Source organism: Parasteatoda tepidariorum, chromosome 3 (assembly GCF_043381705.1).
Source record: "Parasteatoda tepidariorum isolate YZ-2023 chromosome 3, CAS_Ptep_4.0, whole genome shotgun sequence".
NCBI classification, from domain to species: Eukaryota; Metazoa; Arthropoda; class Arachnida; order Araneae; family Theridiidae; genus Parasteatoda; species Parasteatoda tepidariorum.
This window is the reverse complement of record NC_092206.1, coordinates 49,542,685-49,561,564: the sequence shown is the minus strand read 5'-3', so window position 1 is coordinate 49,561,564 and position 18,880 is coordinate 49,542,685. Positions and strand designations below refer to the sequence as shown.

Here is an 18,880-nt window from a genome sequence, read left to right as displayed (position 1 = left end):
CAGGGTTCGTGATTTTTTTGATTTTTTTAAAAAAAATCAAAAGAATCAGATTTTTTTGATTTAAATCGGATTTTTTTTATTTAAATCAGAATTTTTTGATTTTTATTCAAATACACTGTATGAACTTTAATTTATGATTAAAAAAAATTAAAAATGTTTAATCAAATTAACTTAATATTAAAACTATATTGTAACAATACTTTAGACGCTCTAACTAAAATAATTTTGCATTATAATACATGGCTTTGAATGCATAGCAACCATTTTGAAAAAAATGCATGATTAAAATTTAAAAGACTAGATGAAATAGAGAATTTAAAGAATATTTCAGGGGTCTGTTTTGGTTTTTCTGAGAGGTACCTATTTTGTGAAAATTAAAATATATATTAAAAGATCAATACAAATATAGTAAAAATATGGATTTATTGTTTCTTACGAGACAAAAAAATAAAATTTTAAGAAAAAGTATTTTGTGTGACTATTCTATAATTTTTCCTAAAGTTGAATTTGTAAAGGTACCGGCTTGGACAGACTCCTGTGCTTTAACTATTAAAGCAAAGTTTCAGTTAGCAAACCATAACTTTAATTTAAAATTGTGATTTCATTTTTTTTCTCTTGATTTTTAAAATTACAAAATAAATGTAGCAGACTGTGTTTATAAATGTAGCCATTCATCAAAAAATAAATAAGCATTTAATCTATATATTTTTATATTAAAATATTCATTTTTAATTCTATATGAAAATAGATGAGTTGAGCTAAAAAAAAAAATTAGAAAATCTATGTACTCATTGGAATTTTTTTTCACAAAATTTCTTTATAGAACATCAGATAATGTCAAAGATACTGCAAACATATTATGAAAAAAAAAATACCAGTTAATAACCCTACTGCATCAAATAGATATCGAAAGAGTTTGAAAGAGAAGAATGACACTATATTAGGAAGGAAAAAAACATCTGAATTCATCAGCCCTTTTTTCCCCCCCTCTGTTTTTGGCATATTAGGGTAATATCTTTTTAATACAACCTCAAGCTTAAGAAATATACATTTTCCACCAATAAAATATGATGTAGATTTTAATTCATGCTTTTTCATTCAAAAGGTAGAATTTTAATTAACATTATCTGTATTATTTTTTGAAAAAAATTCATGTTTATTAATTACTTTCTACAGCTATGCAAATCTATATTAAGACAGCATTAAATGTTTACTTTAATCTATACTTTCAATCTCAAGAATCAAACGATTTTTAAAATTGTAATTTCAAATGTGTTGGAATTTAACACACACCAAGAAAGTAATTTTGTTAACTAAAATTAATTAATGCAGCAATTTATTTAAATTAAATTTTAATACTAAGAGAAGAAAATAATAAAAGTATCAAAAATTTAAAACACTGCTTTTTAACTTTTGAAATCAATATATATAGATAAAAAAAATTTGTTGATTTAAATCAAGGATTTTTTTAAAAAAATCATTTGATTTAAATCAACGAACCCTGCTATACACATAGACAACAGCGCCACCTCACCGGTCCCATATCCTATTTGCGCATGCCCTCCCTTCTGTGAGTTTCAAGGTTAAGTTGCTACTATTTAATTTACAACCCTCGTATTTTAATCTATCTATATTTATAAACTTTTATCTCTCTCCCTTTAGATAACAAATAATTTTTCAAAATTGCAAAGTTTGCATCTTTGTACCTAATTAATAAAGCAGAATGGTTTTAGGCTAAACAATTTACTAAATCATAAAAATTGCATAGTACAAGCATAAAAATTAAACTTGCAAAATATAGAATGATAGCAACCATTTGGAGGTTAAGACTGATTACAGTATTAAACAAATAAAAAAAGAATTTATAAAATTACTTCTTCATCTCCATCCTCATCCTCTAATTCATCCTCTTCATCTTCATCAACATTCACGTCATCATCATCATCTTGTTCATCTATTAATAATTTATTATGACATTTTAAACAATAGCAAGAACATAGAATAAAGAAAGACTCACAAAAATAGAAAATAGCGCAATTTCCAGATTGTTATTTAAATTTTGAAAACTAAATTTCAAGGAAAAATATTAGGTATTTAGAACCCGCGACTTTCAAGTGTCAGAGTTCTTTTTTTTTTTACGAAAATTGGACCATTATTTAATAAAAATCTCTCCATTTAAAGATACACATAAAAAGTTAGTTTAACGATTAGTAAAAAAATCTGTTAAGAAATTAGATGATGTATGCAAATAAAATTAATGAGTTCCGATAAAAAATAAAATGAAATAAGATTTTTGATAAGATTTAGATACAATTTACTTCAGGATTAAGATTTTATTTGGAAGAAACCTCTTAAAATTCTGCCTGAAAATAGCGATCAACATTTATGATGACAAACGATTTTGATATAATTAGAGCAAACTAACCATAAACAGATTAACTTACCTTCACCATCCTCCTCATCTTCATCATCACTGTCTCCATCTTCATGAATATCATTTTCTTCATCATCATCTTCATTGCCTACAGAGAAACCTCATACTTTTGTAACAGGAAAAAAAAAATCAAGATACAAGCCCTCTATGCAAGGCTGTTTACCTATCCACATACAAAAAAAAAAAAAAAAAAAAAAAAAAAAAANTTTATGAAAGGAAAATATAAAAAAAAAAAAAAAAAAAAAAAAACCCTAAAAGAACCCAATTTCAAGTGGGGTTTTTTCACAAATGACAAAAAAAGGAGCTTGTTCTCCAAGCTTTTTTTTCCCCCTCCCTGTTATTACTACAGTTATTATAATTTCACACATTTTTATATATTCTTCACAAATTATTTAATAAATTTTAAGCAAATAATCGTGATTACATGCTAACAAGTTGAGCAAAATTTTTTAATACATTTTTGAAATTTTAATTTTAGGGAAATATATTTTGAAGAAAAATTTTTTTGATTACAGCAATATTTTAAATCTCAATATCACATATTAATGATATAACAGCAAAGTAAAAACAAAACTAAATGCCACTTGTAGTTAAAAGTTCGTTATAGTCTCTCATGGTTCTGTTTTACTCATTAAATGTCTATAAACTTCAACTAGCTTTTTTGGAACCGAAACAGTTTCACAGTTAGGACCAAACATCTGTCTTTTAGTTATCACTAAACTATATTTTAAAATATCTGTAGGATGGAATTTAAATAAAATAGAGAAACATTTTTCACTTCTCAAAAATGAAATAAAGTGGTTTGATAATTTAATATGTTTGTAAACAATTTAGATATAAATTCCAATATTAACACTGTTTGCTGTTATGGACTTAGCAATAAACTTATATACTATGTAATAAATGTGTATACTAATAATACTTTGTTATACACCGAAAACAATTAAACCAAAAAAATTAATTAAAAAAGTTTTTTCAGCCCTGCCTCTAGGAGCGTATTTGGGAAAAATTGGTTTAAATACAATGATGTATCAAGTTTAAAGTAAAGTTTCTCTTAGCCGGAAAAAGAACAACTCTTGTTATGTTACAAATGTTCATTACCTCAATAGGATATCAATTTTGTTAAAGAAAATCAGGGCTGGCAAGATTTTGCCGCAGGTGGAAAAAACCAGGGTAAATACCGGTAAAAACCGTCCTGGTTTTTGCCAAGCAAATCGGCAAAAACCTATATTTTCCAAGATGAGAGGACAAAAACACATTTTTGGTACAAAATTATTCCTAAAATTGAAATATATACTATAAATATAAATAATTACAAAATTATTATTCCATAATTAAATCATAATGTAATGATATATCATTTTAGTAGTTTAAAACATTAGTGATTGGAAAATTTGCGATTATTCTCTTTTTTCCAGTGAAATGAACTTATTTTAAATTAATATAACTATAATTTAAAGCATAAAAAATCTATCAAGATGTGTAGTTAATTATTGTACAAATAATAATATTTATTTACTATTTGTAAAAAAACATTTATTTAAGGATTCTAAAATGAAAAGAGGACAAAAACTTTCAATGTTTTAAAAATTATTGCCTTCATATTAATTATTAATATGTTAAAAATAATTTTTTCATGTAATGTATCAAAATTATTATTCCTTATGATTGATTTAAATTTGTTTCAAGTATTTTGCAATAATATTTAATCAGCAATTTAGATGATTTGGTTTTTGCCACTGTCCTGGCGAAAACCCCTTTTTGCCGGCAAAAACTCCAACCCCGAAGAAAATACTGACAAGCTAACTTAGTTAACTCTTGTTTTATTACAAAAGCAATAAGCAGGCCTCGCTTTTGAGTTTTTTCTAAATTAATACATTGGTAGTGAACTGTTTTTCAACTAATTACATTGCCCAAACATGGTATTTTGTTTGAATTTACCAAATGTTGTTAATAAAATGTCTTTTGAGAAGTTTTTTTGGATAGAAAGTTAACATGACAAAATTTCAGTTTCGAGTGTCACAGAGCTACTAGAATAAATAGCTAATCCTTGTCTCTTAATTACAAATACACATTTCAAATTTAATTTGTTTGGCCTTTAGGTACTTTTTAATGTCATAAGATCAGGTAACGTCGTACAATTAATTTTAAACAATTACTACAAGAGAATAATGAACCATTAAAAACAATTGGATAAGGTTAATAAAATAAAATTAACAAAAAAGTACCATCATCATCGTCATTTTCAGAGTCTTCAGCTTCTTTATCTTCTCGATCATACCCATCCAGGTACTTTAAACTGCTGATGAGACCAAATACTTCATCTCTGTAGTTTTCCACACTTGTGACTTCACAATTAAATAGGTCAAGATTCTTTAAGTTTTTGAATTCTTGCTAAAAAGAAAAAAAAATATATATATATAATTACATGGGATACTACTAAATACAGTGTTCTCCCTAAGCATTTTTAAAATCACAGATCCCTATAAATGTTCCAGCTTTTACATTTTTGTAAAAATAAGCCCCCATCCCTTAAAAATGTTGCCTTTTTATTTTTTGCAGGAAAAGGTGATTTTCTTAACCACCTCTTGTAATAAAAAGTTTATTTCTGATTTATTTAGCAATTGATAATCATTTAACTTTTTTAATTTTTTAATTTCATTCCTTCATTTTAGTAAGACTTTTCTTATGTTGTCTAGCTATATAGTTAAAATTCATATAATATTCGGCCCCAGAGATATCACATTTTTTATTTGGGAGAGGGGTATATTAATGACTAAATTTTACCATTATTTTTTTTTTTTAAGTATATACCTTTAACTTAAAATGCACTTCTGAATGCTTTTCTTATAATTTTCTGTTTAAAATATAAGAAACGCTTATAACTTGTTCATCAGTTAATCCTTTTTTTTCTTTTAAGTTCATATTTTTTGAAGTTTATATACAGAGATTGTCTTTTAGCTTACCTACATTTATCTTTTAAATGCTTCAGTTATTTTGATAAGTGAGAATTACTTTGTGAAATATACAAAAAATAGTTTAGAAGGTATTTAAAAATTGAAGATCAAACTCTGTTATTACATTACACATTGATAAATTTAAATGATAATAAGTGAGTGAGCATTTTCTGTGAGGAAAAACCTGGCCCTTTTTTATTCTTAATGCGAACTATGCTAAATATAAAAGCATTTAAAAAATTACATTCTATGAAAGTATTTTTTAAAAAAATGGCTACACCAATCCCATCCTTCTGCAATTTTCGTTATTTTTTTTTAATACCTCTGTCACAAACACAATGCCATCAATTTTCAGCCTCGCATATGTATTAGTTCTATAACACTTAGATATCAAGTTGTCTCAAAAGACTTTTGTCTGCGCCGGAATTAGCCTTTAAAAAAATTTTAATTTTAAACATGCTTACAAGACATGCAGTTTAACCATGAAATTAAAAAGCACTATTAGTTTTATTTAAATAAAAACTAAATTAAGAAAATCATTAAATTCTTTTAGAAAATCATTAAATTAAGGTAACCTCTATAAAATTTCTTAGGAATTTGCACTTATAATACTCAACAAAATATTTAATATTTTTCTTTCTTTTTATTTATTCAATGAATTTAAGCTTAAAAATAAACTTTTATTATATTATGTAAATGGGGGGAAAATATTTTTAAAAAATCTTTTGATGAGTTTTTTTTAAAAGAATAAGTTTAGCATTGTTCAACTTTGAAATAATTCTAATATTTAAAAGTATTTAATTTTATCCAAATTAATAACTAAGTTGACTTAAAAAAGTATTTAGTGCCTATAACACTGATGATGTTTAGTACATAAAAATTATCAAAATAGTCAACCTGTGTAAACATTTGATCATGCCCTTCATTGCTCAATCTGATGTTCAAATGTCCTTAGACTGAAAAATGCTATTATAGAACTGGTTTTAGAACAAAAATGTCTCGTTTGCCTGCATTTGAAAAACGCTTTTATACTTTTTCTAACTTTTGCCTCACAAAAAATGAATATTTCAAAAAATTTTCGGAAAAAGAGAATGTTGTAAATTGGTTTTGATTGTCTTATGCAACTATTTCCTACAATCTTTTTAATGTTTTTTCTTTAATCATTATATACTGGTCTTGTGCAATTATATTCTTAATATCTCAAAATGTTTTCTACCCTTCTCTTTTGATGGTAGTCTTGCGCAATTATTGTCTGAATATCTCAAAATGTTTTCTATCCTACTCTTTTGATGGCAACCTAATCATACATTTAGCTAAGTAAATTTTGAATAAGATCCAAAATCTTAAATAAGAATGCAAGAGTCAATAAATAATAATTTATGTTTGAAAAACCATAATGAAGTAGAGCTAAAATTTTGAAAAACAGTACAAATAACAATAGTTTATTAATAAATTACAGTAAATTAAGATTAAAAATTATTCATGAATTTTAATTTTTCAGTGAAAGCTACATTACGGCTACACTAATGAGCCACTGATGGTGAATTCATACTAGCATTGATCCAACAATACCTACTGGCGCATGTCCAGCCCACAACACTTCAAGTTTAAATTTTTCATCCACCACCCACACTAAGCTCAACAACATGCACAGACTTTTTTTGGGATCATAAAAAAACTGGAAAAAAAAAAAAAAGTTTCTAACTTACAAAGGCATGATCAGATAATAGGTAGTCTGATCTGACAGCTAGCCAATTGGACAAAATATCAAATTCTGACAATTATTTACAATAGAAAAGTGCAACTAATCCGAAGGGACACTAGAAGACTTAAGGTATTTCAATAACTTACCAATGGATTTAGTGTTTCAATGTCTTTTATTTTATTTCCACTGAGGTTAAGATGTGTTAGTTTCGGACTTCCATGCAGCAAATTTAAGCACCCAGAGATCCTGTTATCACTTAGCTCCAACTAAAAAAAAGGTTACTTAATAAGAGTCTATATACATAATAAAAAACATAGCATTTAATAACAACTTTTCAACAAACACATTAAATTATTAAGACTTAAAGAAACTAAAAAATTTATATGCCTTATAAATGCTTATAATTTTAATAATGCCCTGAATAAAGTTTCTAACTAATCAGAAATATCTACCTACATAAGATTGCCACTAGCTAGATGAGTTCATTTAAAAAACTATTTACAAAAGTTTGAAGAATTAATCAGTAAATACAAATAAAGTTATGAACTACTTTTTGTAAATCATGGCTTCCTTTGAGAAAAAAATAATAATAAATAAAAAACATTTTGCCCTAAATTATAGATGACTAGGATCTTATTAACTAGGCAATGATGGAGAAATCATAACAATTGTTTTCATAATCATTGAATTATTTTAAGTAAAATTTCTTCTTTGACCAGATGAACTTGTTTTTCTCATTTGTTTGGCATGCAACTTTGAACTTTTTCAATTCTAAGGGTCTTTTTAGTAATTTATCTAAAGTAATATTTACTGCAATATTTGAAAAGCAAATTCAAACAAATGAAAAGTGATTTTTTTAAGTTGTTCCTTACGTCAAAGGCATAATTTTTTTAATAAAAAATATGCATCCTTGTTGCAAAGATAGTCTGAAAGGGCACCAACAAATTAAGAATATTTAGGAACTGAATAAAACTTTTCCAACAAAATCTTAAAATTTTCGAAGAGAACAGTTCTTAATTTTGTATTAGCTTCATTACTCAGTGGATTAATAAAAATATATACTTTGTATACATAAAGAAATATAAAAGTTACACGACAAAGCATAAAACTTTAATCCAATTAATAATGATATTATGATCCACTTTCTTTTCGATAATTAAGACAATCTGAAGAAGATCTTCTCCTTTTACGTAGATCAACTGCAGTAAGTAGGAGTAGCAATATATTAATGAATATTGATTTAACACATATACTGTCACATAGCAGCTTTAGCTTTTCGAGAAGCATCAAAACTCCGACTTAAGCCTTAGATATAAGATATTCTTGATTTAGCAAACAAGGAGGACCTTTGCCTAAGCTAATGCTGATAACACACAGGATGCTGATAAGTCTAGGTACGAAGAAGATGCCGATATGTCTAGCTATGAAGAGGAGGCTGATAAGTCTAGCAAAGAGGACGTGGATTAAGCCTGGCCACAAAGAGGACGTGGATTAAGCCTGGCCACAAAGAGGGCGTGGATTAAGCCTGGCCACAAAGAGGGCGTGGATTAAGCCTGGCCACAAAGAGGGCGTGGATTAAGCCTGGCCACAAAGAGGGCGTGGATTAAGCCTGGCCACAAAGAGGGCGTGGATTAAGCCTGGCCACAAAGAGGGCGTGGATTAAGCCTGGCCACAAAGAGGGCGTGGATTAAGCCTGGCCACGAAGAGGGCGTGGATTAAGCCTGGCCACGAAGAGGACGTGGATTAAGCCTGGCTACGAAGAGGACGTGGATTAAGCCTGGCTACGAAGAGGCCGCGGATTAAGCCTGGCTATGAAAAGGCCGCGGATTAAGCCTGGCTACGTAGATGTCGATTAAGCCAGGCTACAAAGAAAAAAGTGACCAAAAAAAAAGGAGTTAAATGGCAAAAAAGAGAACAAAAACAGATGTCGCACTATGTATTTTTCTTTTTGCACTCCCCCCCTGGATATTTTCTTGAAGATTATTTTCAGCAAGAGTTCTATCACTCTGCAAATCGCTGTACATTATTTTGGCAAAATTTAATGCTTCTTGAAATTATTTTAGTGAAACTTCTGCCATTTTGCGATCGCTGTGCATTATTTCATTATACGTTTTACACACCAGGATTTAACTAAGTTTCTTGTAGATTATTATTAGTACGAGTTCTCCTACTTAGCATTCTTTCGTTTTGAACTCCATTTATGAAAAAATTATTTTAAAAAATCACAACTTTGAATCATTTTTTTTATACTTAAAACAGTTCATTTTAATAGTAAAATTTTGTAATTAAATAATTAATTCTTTGTTATAAAAATTCAACATGTTAACACTTCTTTTTCCAAATTCTTTCAATGCACTTAAGTAAAATAATTTCATAGAATTTTATTAATATTACACCAATCAATCTTCAGTAGTTTTTATTTTTAAAAAATTAGTAAATGTTGCTCTTTTTACTTATTAAAAAAAAAAAAAAGTGTACTTTTGACAGAAAACTCAAACACAAGATCTTTTTTTAAACCAGTGCTTGAAAAAAAACATATCCCATTTATTTGAATATGGCAATTTTTTTTTTTTTTAATTAACAGGGATGAGATTAGCCAAAAGGCAAAAAAGCTGAATTTCCACGATAGTAAATTTTACTCAGGCGCAACCCTTTAATAAATTCCAAACAGTTTAAGGTAATAAATAATGTGTTGACATACAATTGTGTACTATTCTATTATTATATAAATGATTACATTGATACTTAACATTTAGTGAAAATAAAAATTACCATATGAGAAAATAAAGCTGGAAATTATATTTTTCCTCAGTTCACATAAGAGATAATTATTACTTGAAAAACTACCTGGTTTAGCAAATTAAAACTACTGAGAATATACATTAATATTTCATTTCTTTTAATAAATACTGTTATGTGATTTATAGCAAATATATCAGTAATATTACTTTTTAAATTATATTGGGAAAAAAAACTTTAACAATGGACTGAATCATTATGTTCATATTATAGTCTAATCTAACTAGAGCCCTCTGAAACATATCAATAACAGTGAAGTAGAAATATATAGTAACTCCTTAACATACAAAAATTGCTATTTTAGTTTGAAAAATTACATGACAATCAGCAACTGTTTAGATAATTGTTTTTTATTTGATAAGAATTTTGCATTTTATAGCATAAATAACAGCAATTATAAATAAAATTTTGATGATGAGTTAATTAACTCTTTTTCCCCCAAAATTTTTTTTTAATTAAATCCCTTTTTAAGTGATTGCTTTTGTTTGCTATATCTTTTATGTTTGCTATATTTAGTCGTTAGTCCATCTTCAAACATCTTGTGACAAATCCTATTTTTTCTTCTTTGCAAGCACAGAATGTAAGTTTTGAATATATTCCCTTCCAGTTTCTCTGATGTTGTAACACTTACATATACTAATAATCGTCGTTAGAAAAACAGTCACCTTTATAGTAACTAATTTAAAAAAAATTTACTTCTTACAAGAATCGCGATAGTTGATCTTAAAATTGCGTGAATATGAATAACAATTATGGATTTTGAAATCACATGAATATGAAACTAGATATACGATTTTGAAAATGAGAAAATACAAACTGGGATATAGAATTTTTAAAACGCGTAAATACAAATCACGATTCATAATTTTTAGATCGCGTAAATACGAATCATGATGTATAGTTTTTAGAATGCCCAATGCCTTATTTTAAAATCACGATATTATAAACCGCATGAGCAAAGCAAGACATTGAATTTTGAACTTGCGTGAATACGAATCGCTACATACGTTTTTAAAAAGGTGTAAATACGAATCACAATATCGGACTTTTAAATCTCGTAAATGAGAATCGCAACGTACAATATTCAAATCGCGTGAATAAGAATCGCAACACGCAAATATGAAAAGCTATGTTTGATATTAAAATCGTGTGAATAAGAATCGAGATATTAGCAGATTCCAGGCTTGGGACCTCTAAAAGGCTTGTCAGAAGCAGTTTCGTTTGAACTACAAAAATCGGATCTATCTGGAGGGCGGGTAAAAAATTCGGAAAATCTTATCTGCTGCGAGTAGAAGGGGAGAAAATAGGTAAAATAAGTAAAAATGAGAAAGGATTGGTAGCTATGTAGTTTGAATTTTCCGTTTCTCTTTGAAAATCGATGAATTTTCTGAAAAAGCGGAATACTTATGAAAAAAAAGTGAAATTTTTACAAAAATCTGAATTTTTGATTAAAAAAAATAGCTGAAATTCAAGAGATAAAAGTGAAAAAGCGGAAATCCGCTAAAAAGCGGAAAAATCTCATCCCTGAATTAATCAACTGTTACATTGAAATGAAATGCAATCTTTGAGAAATGTTGGATAACATCTTAAATTTGCATTAAACAAAACTTTGAACATTTATTAAAGAACATTATACAAATTCAGCAAAATTTTTTTTCAAAAATAGAAAAAAAGGAAGCTTTGGCTGCTTATACATACTTTTTTTAAATTTGGCAACTTTGGAAAACCTTTAAGACTAACAAGACCAACATTGATGAGGCTTAAAATTTCCAAATTAACAAATTCATCTGTTAAACCAACTATTTGAGTACTCCGACAATTATCAAGATTCAATTCTTTAATCTGAAACAAAAACAGGCAACTTGTTATCAAAAAACTTCATACTTTTTTACATGAATAATTTAAACACATAGAACTATACTTTTGGTAGTCCCACTAAAGATGCCAGCTCAGGTTGCCAATTTCTGACAATTGACAGTTTTATCTGGTTTAAACTGCCCACTTATTGAAATAGTTTCAGAATAAAAAATAATTGTTAGCTATTATAAATATGCAGCAATTATAAATAAAAATATATATAAAATTACAAATGATCAATCAATTATATTCTTTCATCATTTGACATTACTATCAAATCCCCCAAATTTCGGTACAGAAGATCAATTTATTATAAATATTAAATAATTATAATGTAAAATTACAATTTATCCAATCATTTAATCTCCTTAATTATAGAAAATAAAAACACAAATAGTTAGTGAGCCAGTGATTTATGACTAGGGTTCACACCATCAAAATTGAGTGGTTCAATAGCATACCTGCCAACATTGGGTAAATAAAATAACAGATTTTACTAGTGACATTTTCTGGGCTACGAATAGAGTTTTGATACATCATGCGAGATTAGTATTTAATAAGTGATACGAAGCTAAAATAATAATAAACAGATTAAAATGCTGAAATCAAATGAATAAATGATGGAAAAAAAAGAAAGAACAAAATATGCTTAAAATTAATTATCTGAAAATTATAAAATCACTTCAAAAAAAAAAAAAAAAAAAAAAAAAAAAAAAAAAAAAAAAAAAAAAAAAAAAAAAAAANAAAAAAAAAAAAAAAGAAGAAAACAATTGTAGTTGATGAACAACTTTACTGTCAGTACATAGATGCAAAACTTACAATTCAGCTTACGTGCTACACATAAGTTTGAAATTAAAAAATGTATGCAAGATATTAAGAATTAGATTCCTCGGGAACTATTTTACTGATTTTTCTCAAATTTTGAATTTTGCCATGTTAAGTTATATTCTTTAAAATGATGAATAAATTTGTATACCTAACAATTCAAATTTTCTTAAGACCATTATTAAACAAAATACCTAAACATTTTCTAAAAGTTACTTTTTGTATTATCTTTGGAGAGACAAATTTTATAATTGTGGGCCAAAACTTTTTCAATTCACTTAAAAAGTTTTCGAAACATAGTGAAATAAGCAAAAAGTAAAATTAATTTTAAGGGGTCCAAACTTTGGAGTACTCTGTCCAAACTTTTGGGATCAAATCTTTCAGATTGCAGCTACCTCCTATATTTTGCGGGTTAAAAACCTGATTCCTTTAAAAAAAGATGCATTTATTAAGTAAAAGTATGTTGTTGTTTTTTTTGTCTGATTTCGTAATTTAAATTAATGTCTGCACTAATTAGGTAGCACCCCCTAATTGCACTAACTTGTGGCCACACTCTCGAACCATTTAAATTAAGTTCTAGAATCTGAAGATCTGATCATTAGATCAAAAGTTATTTAGAGCACTTTTTCTTTTGGCACACTGTACATGAATATTTTCTATAAATCTTGACTCATATGTCTACACCCTATTCCAGGGGTGGCGAATCTTAATACACCAACGTGCCATTTTTTCCAAAAAATTGTTTAAGGAAGTCACAGACGTGCCGTCAAATAATTTTGACTTCATGATTATTGGGAAAATAGTAATACTAAATACTATCAACTCAAAACTCATTATTTACATTGAAAAAAAATACATTTTGCAATGTCTCAGTTAAAGGCGTAATTCAACTTAAAGCAACATCAGTGTGACTTACGTTGTTGCAGATTAGATGACAATTAACTTATATTGGGTTGTAAGATATTAGTTTAAGCAGGACTGTTGATTTCTTTTTTGCTTGTTATTTATAGTTAGCTTGTTTTTTATGGTTATTGTTTTTTTAGCATTAACTGTTAATTTTTTCATTAATGATTGTTTATTATTTTGTTTGTTTTTTGTGAATTTTAATTTAATTGTTACATATGCTCCATAGCGTAATAACATCCGTGTAATAACAATTCATAGTGCAATAACAATTGTGATCGGTGGCGAGCCCAAAATATAGTGTCGCGTGCCATAAATGGCACGCGTGCCATTGGTTCGCCCTCCCTGCCCGATTCTATGCAACTTAAAATCAGTCAAAAGAATAGTTCTGAATTTTGGGCCCACTCATACAAAACTGAAAAGTGAAGTACAAGAGCGGTTTATGGAAATAAAGGAAAATTGATTTTATATATTGAATAAAATGATTGTAGAACAGTTTCTTTATAAGATTATTGTTTTTGCATTTTTATTTTCAATGACTAAAAAAAATTAATGGACTGGATAAATTGCAATTTTACATATATTTTATAGTAATATAATACTTTTTTCATGCCAAAATTTGAGTTTTTAACAATGGTCAAAACAAGCAAAGAGTTAAATGTTAGAAATGTAGAATGAGGAAGAAAAAAAAAAGAATTAAAGTTAGTTAGCACTAAAAATTTAAAGTTTTTCAAGATTCATTACTTACTTACTTAAAGATGATGTAGTAAATGAGAAGACAGAAAAAAAAAAGGAATCGATAGAAAATACTAGACATAAATTACAAACTGCATAACGGTTTAAGAAACTATTCTAACATTTGATATTTCATTTTTAAAAAATTTTTTTTTCTATTTTATTCACTCGTGCAAGGAGAAACCCATTTTCTTTCTGGGACTGTGGAAGAAACTTGTCTAACCGGATTTGGATGCAGTCAAATACTATTAAATCAAGCCGATTATCCGAACTGCTCGGGACCGAACATAGTTCGGATAATTGGAAAGTTTAAAATCAAGTGTAAATGATTATTATTTAAGCACCAACTTCCCTTCGCACCTTTTGTAGGCTTACGACTGGCAGTATCATCTAAAATAGCTCTCCCGTGTTTAAATGTTTTTTTTCTTCAATTTTTAAATAATTTCTTCTAAAACTTTTTTTCATTTTGAATTATTTTTATCATATTTTCCTTTTTTATAATTTTTTTTTTGTCAATTACTGATTTACCACATTTTTCATTATTTTCCATAGCAAAAGAAATCCAGCAGAAATTTGTTTTAAAGAAAATGCGTTTTCCCCCGTTATTCTCTTTAAATAAATCAATTGAACTAGATCAACATCATTTTTACGTTCTAGCCAATTCATTGCAAAATCTAATGAATTGCATGCTTCTATATGAGAAGGTCCACTATCTTGAAACTGATTACCTATTTCTTCCTCTGTGGAGTTGCAATTTTTCATACAAAATTTTCATCGGAAAGATCCACTGGTTCAGAAACTTCAGTTTCGTTTGTTTTCCTGTTAAGATTCCAAGTACTGTATTCACTAATCATTAACCATAAGTAACAACTACCCATTCCCCAATTATTGAACTTCAGCACTTATCTATTCTTAAACTCCTTCTACATTCCAACCATTGTAGACTATCAAAATGAAGCTCGCATTCTTGGAAGATAATTTTCAGTTGTAAAGAGCTAAAGGGGTATGTAGGTTTAACTGTATCACAATACATGTATGTATGGCTACTATAAGAAAACTGCTAAAAAGGTTGTAAATTAAATATGATCTTCAGATATAGGGGATATTATTTATTCTTCTTAATTTAGAAAAATTGTCTATAGGTTAAAAAGTATTCTAAACTTTAAAAAAAAAAATAACGAATTCAGACATAGTTCAGATCCCTGTGGCAGAATTTTTTCTGACTTTCTGCGACAAACCTAATTAGAACCAATATCTTTCTGCAAGATATTTTTATCGTTATAAATGTATGTGTAATGAATTTATAATAATAGATGAAATTCGTGTTTATAAAATAAGTCTACATGCATAGAATAAAACTGTGTAGATTTTTTTTTTTAATTTCATAATATAAGTTTACATTTCTTAATAAGTTTAAATTGTTTAAGTATAAATTTGCATAATCTTCGATAATAACGAAAAGTTATAAATGTATAGATCTGCAGACAAAAATGCTTACTAGAGCATAAATAAAGATTACCCAGAACCTGTAATAAGATAGAACTTATAGAAATAGCTAAGAATGGACAAAAAGATTAAATTTATAAAACAAGATAACTGAATTTGAAGTATCAGTTTAAAACAGTATCAAAATTAAATTATTAAAGCAGTTTAAAACAGTATGATTTAATGTTTCATTATAGTAGTTATATCAGGTACAGAAACAAATCAGGTGAAAAAATTAATATTGAAGTTGAGTAATCAAAATAATAAAATAGAATTGACTATAACCGAATTCTAAAAGCAAAAAAATTAAAGCAATGTTTGTTTCAATTTTTTCTACATCTAATTAATTTTATCTAATTAATTATAGATTAATTAGATTCGATTAATATTGTACTGACTTATTGAAAGATTTTTTTTTTAAAAAAAGGAGGTAAATAAAACTTTTTTCGTGATCAGATTAAGTTCAGAACGAAAAAAATACACAGCGCTTGTGATTTCGCACTGTATTGTGTAAATATATAGCACTGATTCCACACGAAGTATGCAGAAGCAGTTTCCGACTCAATATGCTCAAGTCTATTCAACATCTCGAAACGAAATAGTCTTTATCAGTACTGAAACATCGGTATTAGAGCCATATTCATTGGATGCGATTTTTTTCGCATGCGTATGGAAACCTGTTTGAAAGTGACCAGTAAATATTTTTCACCAATCTGGTTTTCATTCGCATGCTAAAAAATCGTAGATAGTGAGATATCTTTCAGGCTTTATTTCATTTATCGTTAGATTGCGTTTTTTTTTTTTTTTTTTATTTTCTATCGACGATTTAATTCAAAGCATAAAGGCATTTTTAGATGTTGTCGACTTCAATCTTATTTCTTTTTCGGAATGCCGCCTTTGATAAATCAGTTTTCAAATTTTTTTAACTATTGTGGCTTCACAATTGCAACAAATAACCTTTTCACTAGACATGATTTTTTTAAAAAAAGAATCTTTTTACGCATGAAATTTTCCACATAAGTGCAAAAAATATAAAATGCTCTGTTCTCATAAAAAAACACAAAGCAAATTACTGCGCCAGCGATAGAGGCCGAAGTTGGCAAATTTCCAAAAATAGCTTAATAAAGGGGAAAAAAATTCTCCCCTTTTTATCCAGTAACAGTTTGTGTTGGAGATTAACGGAGAATTACGAGCGCTTTCTCCTTCCGCGGTACGCTAGAAAAAAAAATATTTAAAACAATTCTGTAAGAAAAAAAGTTTGCAGAACCATTATTGCTTCTGCAGAATTTTTTTGTTTCTGAAGAAAATGATTTTTTTTGTTGGTAAAACAACTTCTGTTTCTGCAGAATTTATTTTGAGAACTTTTGTTTGTAGCAAACCGAAAAATTTTATTTCCCAAATAAAAAAAATCTTTCTGCAAGAACTCAGTCGCTTTCTGCGACAATGTCGCTGTGTTTCTGCCACGGGGGGTTCAGATAATCGGAGCTCTACTGTACTATTAAAAACAAACACACAAAAATTAATCAACTGCGTAGTTCCATGCGGCTAAGCCACATAGCACAAAATTGTCTATTACACCAGGCATTAACGAATTTTATTCCTTCATTCGATGATCAGTCAATGCAAACCCTTTTGATTAATTTTCTATTAAACTTGTTCTCCATCAGTACAAAAAAAAAATTAAGAATTTCAATTGTGGCGATTTAATGATAATGATTTTAACGATCAAGGAATTTGGTATTCAACCTGCAAATAAAATTGTGACCACTTACTACGACATATGGTGAATTCATATTTATACTAATTACAAATTTTATCTCATTGGTCAAATATTTCCCAAATAATAAAGGTTTGAAAATGACTTTTTAAAATCTATTCAAGTTTACACCAGCATAATTACTCAAATTACTACCTTATCCTTTCAATGATGATCACAATTTCATATAGTTTTAGAATAGAAACATAAATTTGTAACATATATTTTTGCCACTTAAGTGTTATATAAGCATTGAAACTGTTTCACTCTTTATCTCTTAAGTTTGTGTATTTGATAAGAATGAGCCCATAAATCAAATTTGATTCACAGTAATAAAAAGTCATATAATTAAAATTTGAATGCATGAAGGTCCAAGATTAGAATTCACTATTTATTTTTTTTTTTTTTAAATGAGCAATATAAATATCTATTAACATCTAAATCACTATAATAATAAATATACTTAAATATTTTTATGATCATGAATTTAGTCACTTAGAGCAAAATTTTTAAAAAGTTGAAAATGTACTTATGTGGAAGATGGAATCCTAAAAATAGCCAATTTAAATAATACACGCATAATTGAAGTGTAAAATATAAGAACTTAATTTTAATTTTAATTTAATTGATCACGAAAACAAAATTAAGATACTTTTAAATGATATAAAACGAATCAAATCCATATTATATAGAAGATATATTCCAACTTTTCAAGTTGCTCCTCCCGCCATAAAAATAAAAAAAATTAAGGAAAACATTATTTATTACCAATAAAAAGTAAAAACAAAAATTAATTAATTAGAATGACTTAATCAATAAAAATCTTACGAACCTTTAAGTTACTTCATAATAGCTTAACTAATCTTAAATTTTAAAATCTTTTAAGAGATAACAAGTCAGACCCCAACTGAGGTGCAAAACAAATAATGAAGTTAACGACACATATGAAAAACTACCAATACGATTTAACTCAAAGTAAAATTTATTAACTTCAGATAAATGTATGTTAAAAATATTATTATTAATTTCAAGAATAACACAAGACACAAGTTTAATCAAATGAAAAGTTGAATCGCCGAAACATGTATGGAACAACTTTTTTTAGCATACGTGAGTAAAGGAGCATAGGACTTCGCCATTGATTTACCATAAGAAAAATGTATCGGATTTATTTCGGAAACTAAATTAACTTTCGACTGGCAATCAAGGAACATAAAAAAAAGATTTTTTTGCAAAAAAATAAGTGCAACAGTTTGCCAAAAAATTTTTTTTCACTTGCCTGTGCCGGAGAACGACCACGCTTTTCTAATTCAATTCTCTTTTCCATGTCGCCTGTTTGACTTTTTCAAGACACGGTCTTGCGAAAGCGTTTTAAAAGAAACGATGCTCACTTGTTCAACAAGAAAGGTGGGTTCGTTGCCATT

General features: G+C 27.7%; 1 protein-coding gene across 1 annotated transcript in view; it reads right to left on the bottom strand.

The window, feature by feature from the left end:
- The window catches only part of LOC107440561 (acidic leucine-rich nuclear phosphoprotein 32 family member B), a 23,423-nt gene extending 4,551 nt beyond the window's left edge, over nucleotides 1–18,872 (bottom strand). Inside the window, exons 1-6 of the mRNA XM_016053524.3 lie at nucleotides 18,736–18,872; nucleotides 11,594–11,737; nucleotides 7,243–7,362; nucleotides 4,663–4,828; nucleotides 2,445–2,522; nucleotides 1,875–1,954 (exon numbers count right to left, since the gene is read on the bottom strand). Coding sequence (XP_015909010.1) covers nucleotides 1,875–1,954; nucleotides 2,445–2,522; nucleotides 4,663–4,828; nucleotides 7,243–7,362; nucleotides 11,594–11,737; nucleotides 18,736–18,783 — 636 coding nt within the window. The 5' untranslated portion in view covers nucleotides 18,784–18,872. The remainder of the gene's footprint in view (nucleotides 1–1,874; nucleotides 1,955–2,444; nucleotides 2,523–4,662; nucleotides 4,829–7,242; nucleotides 7,363–11,593; nucleotides 11,738–18,735) is intronic.
- Between the last annotated feature and the right edge of the window lie 8 nt (nucleotides 18,873–18,880).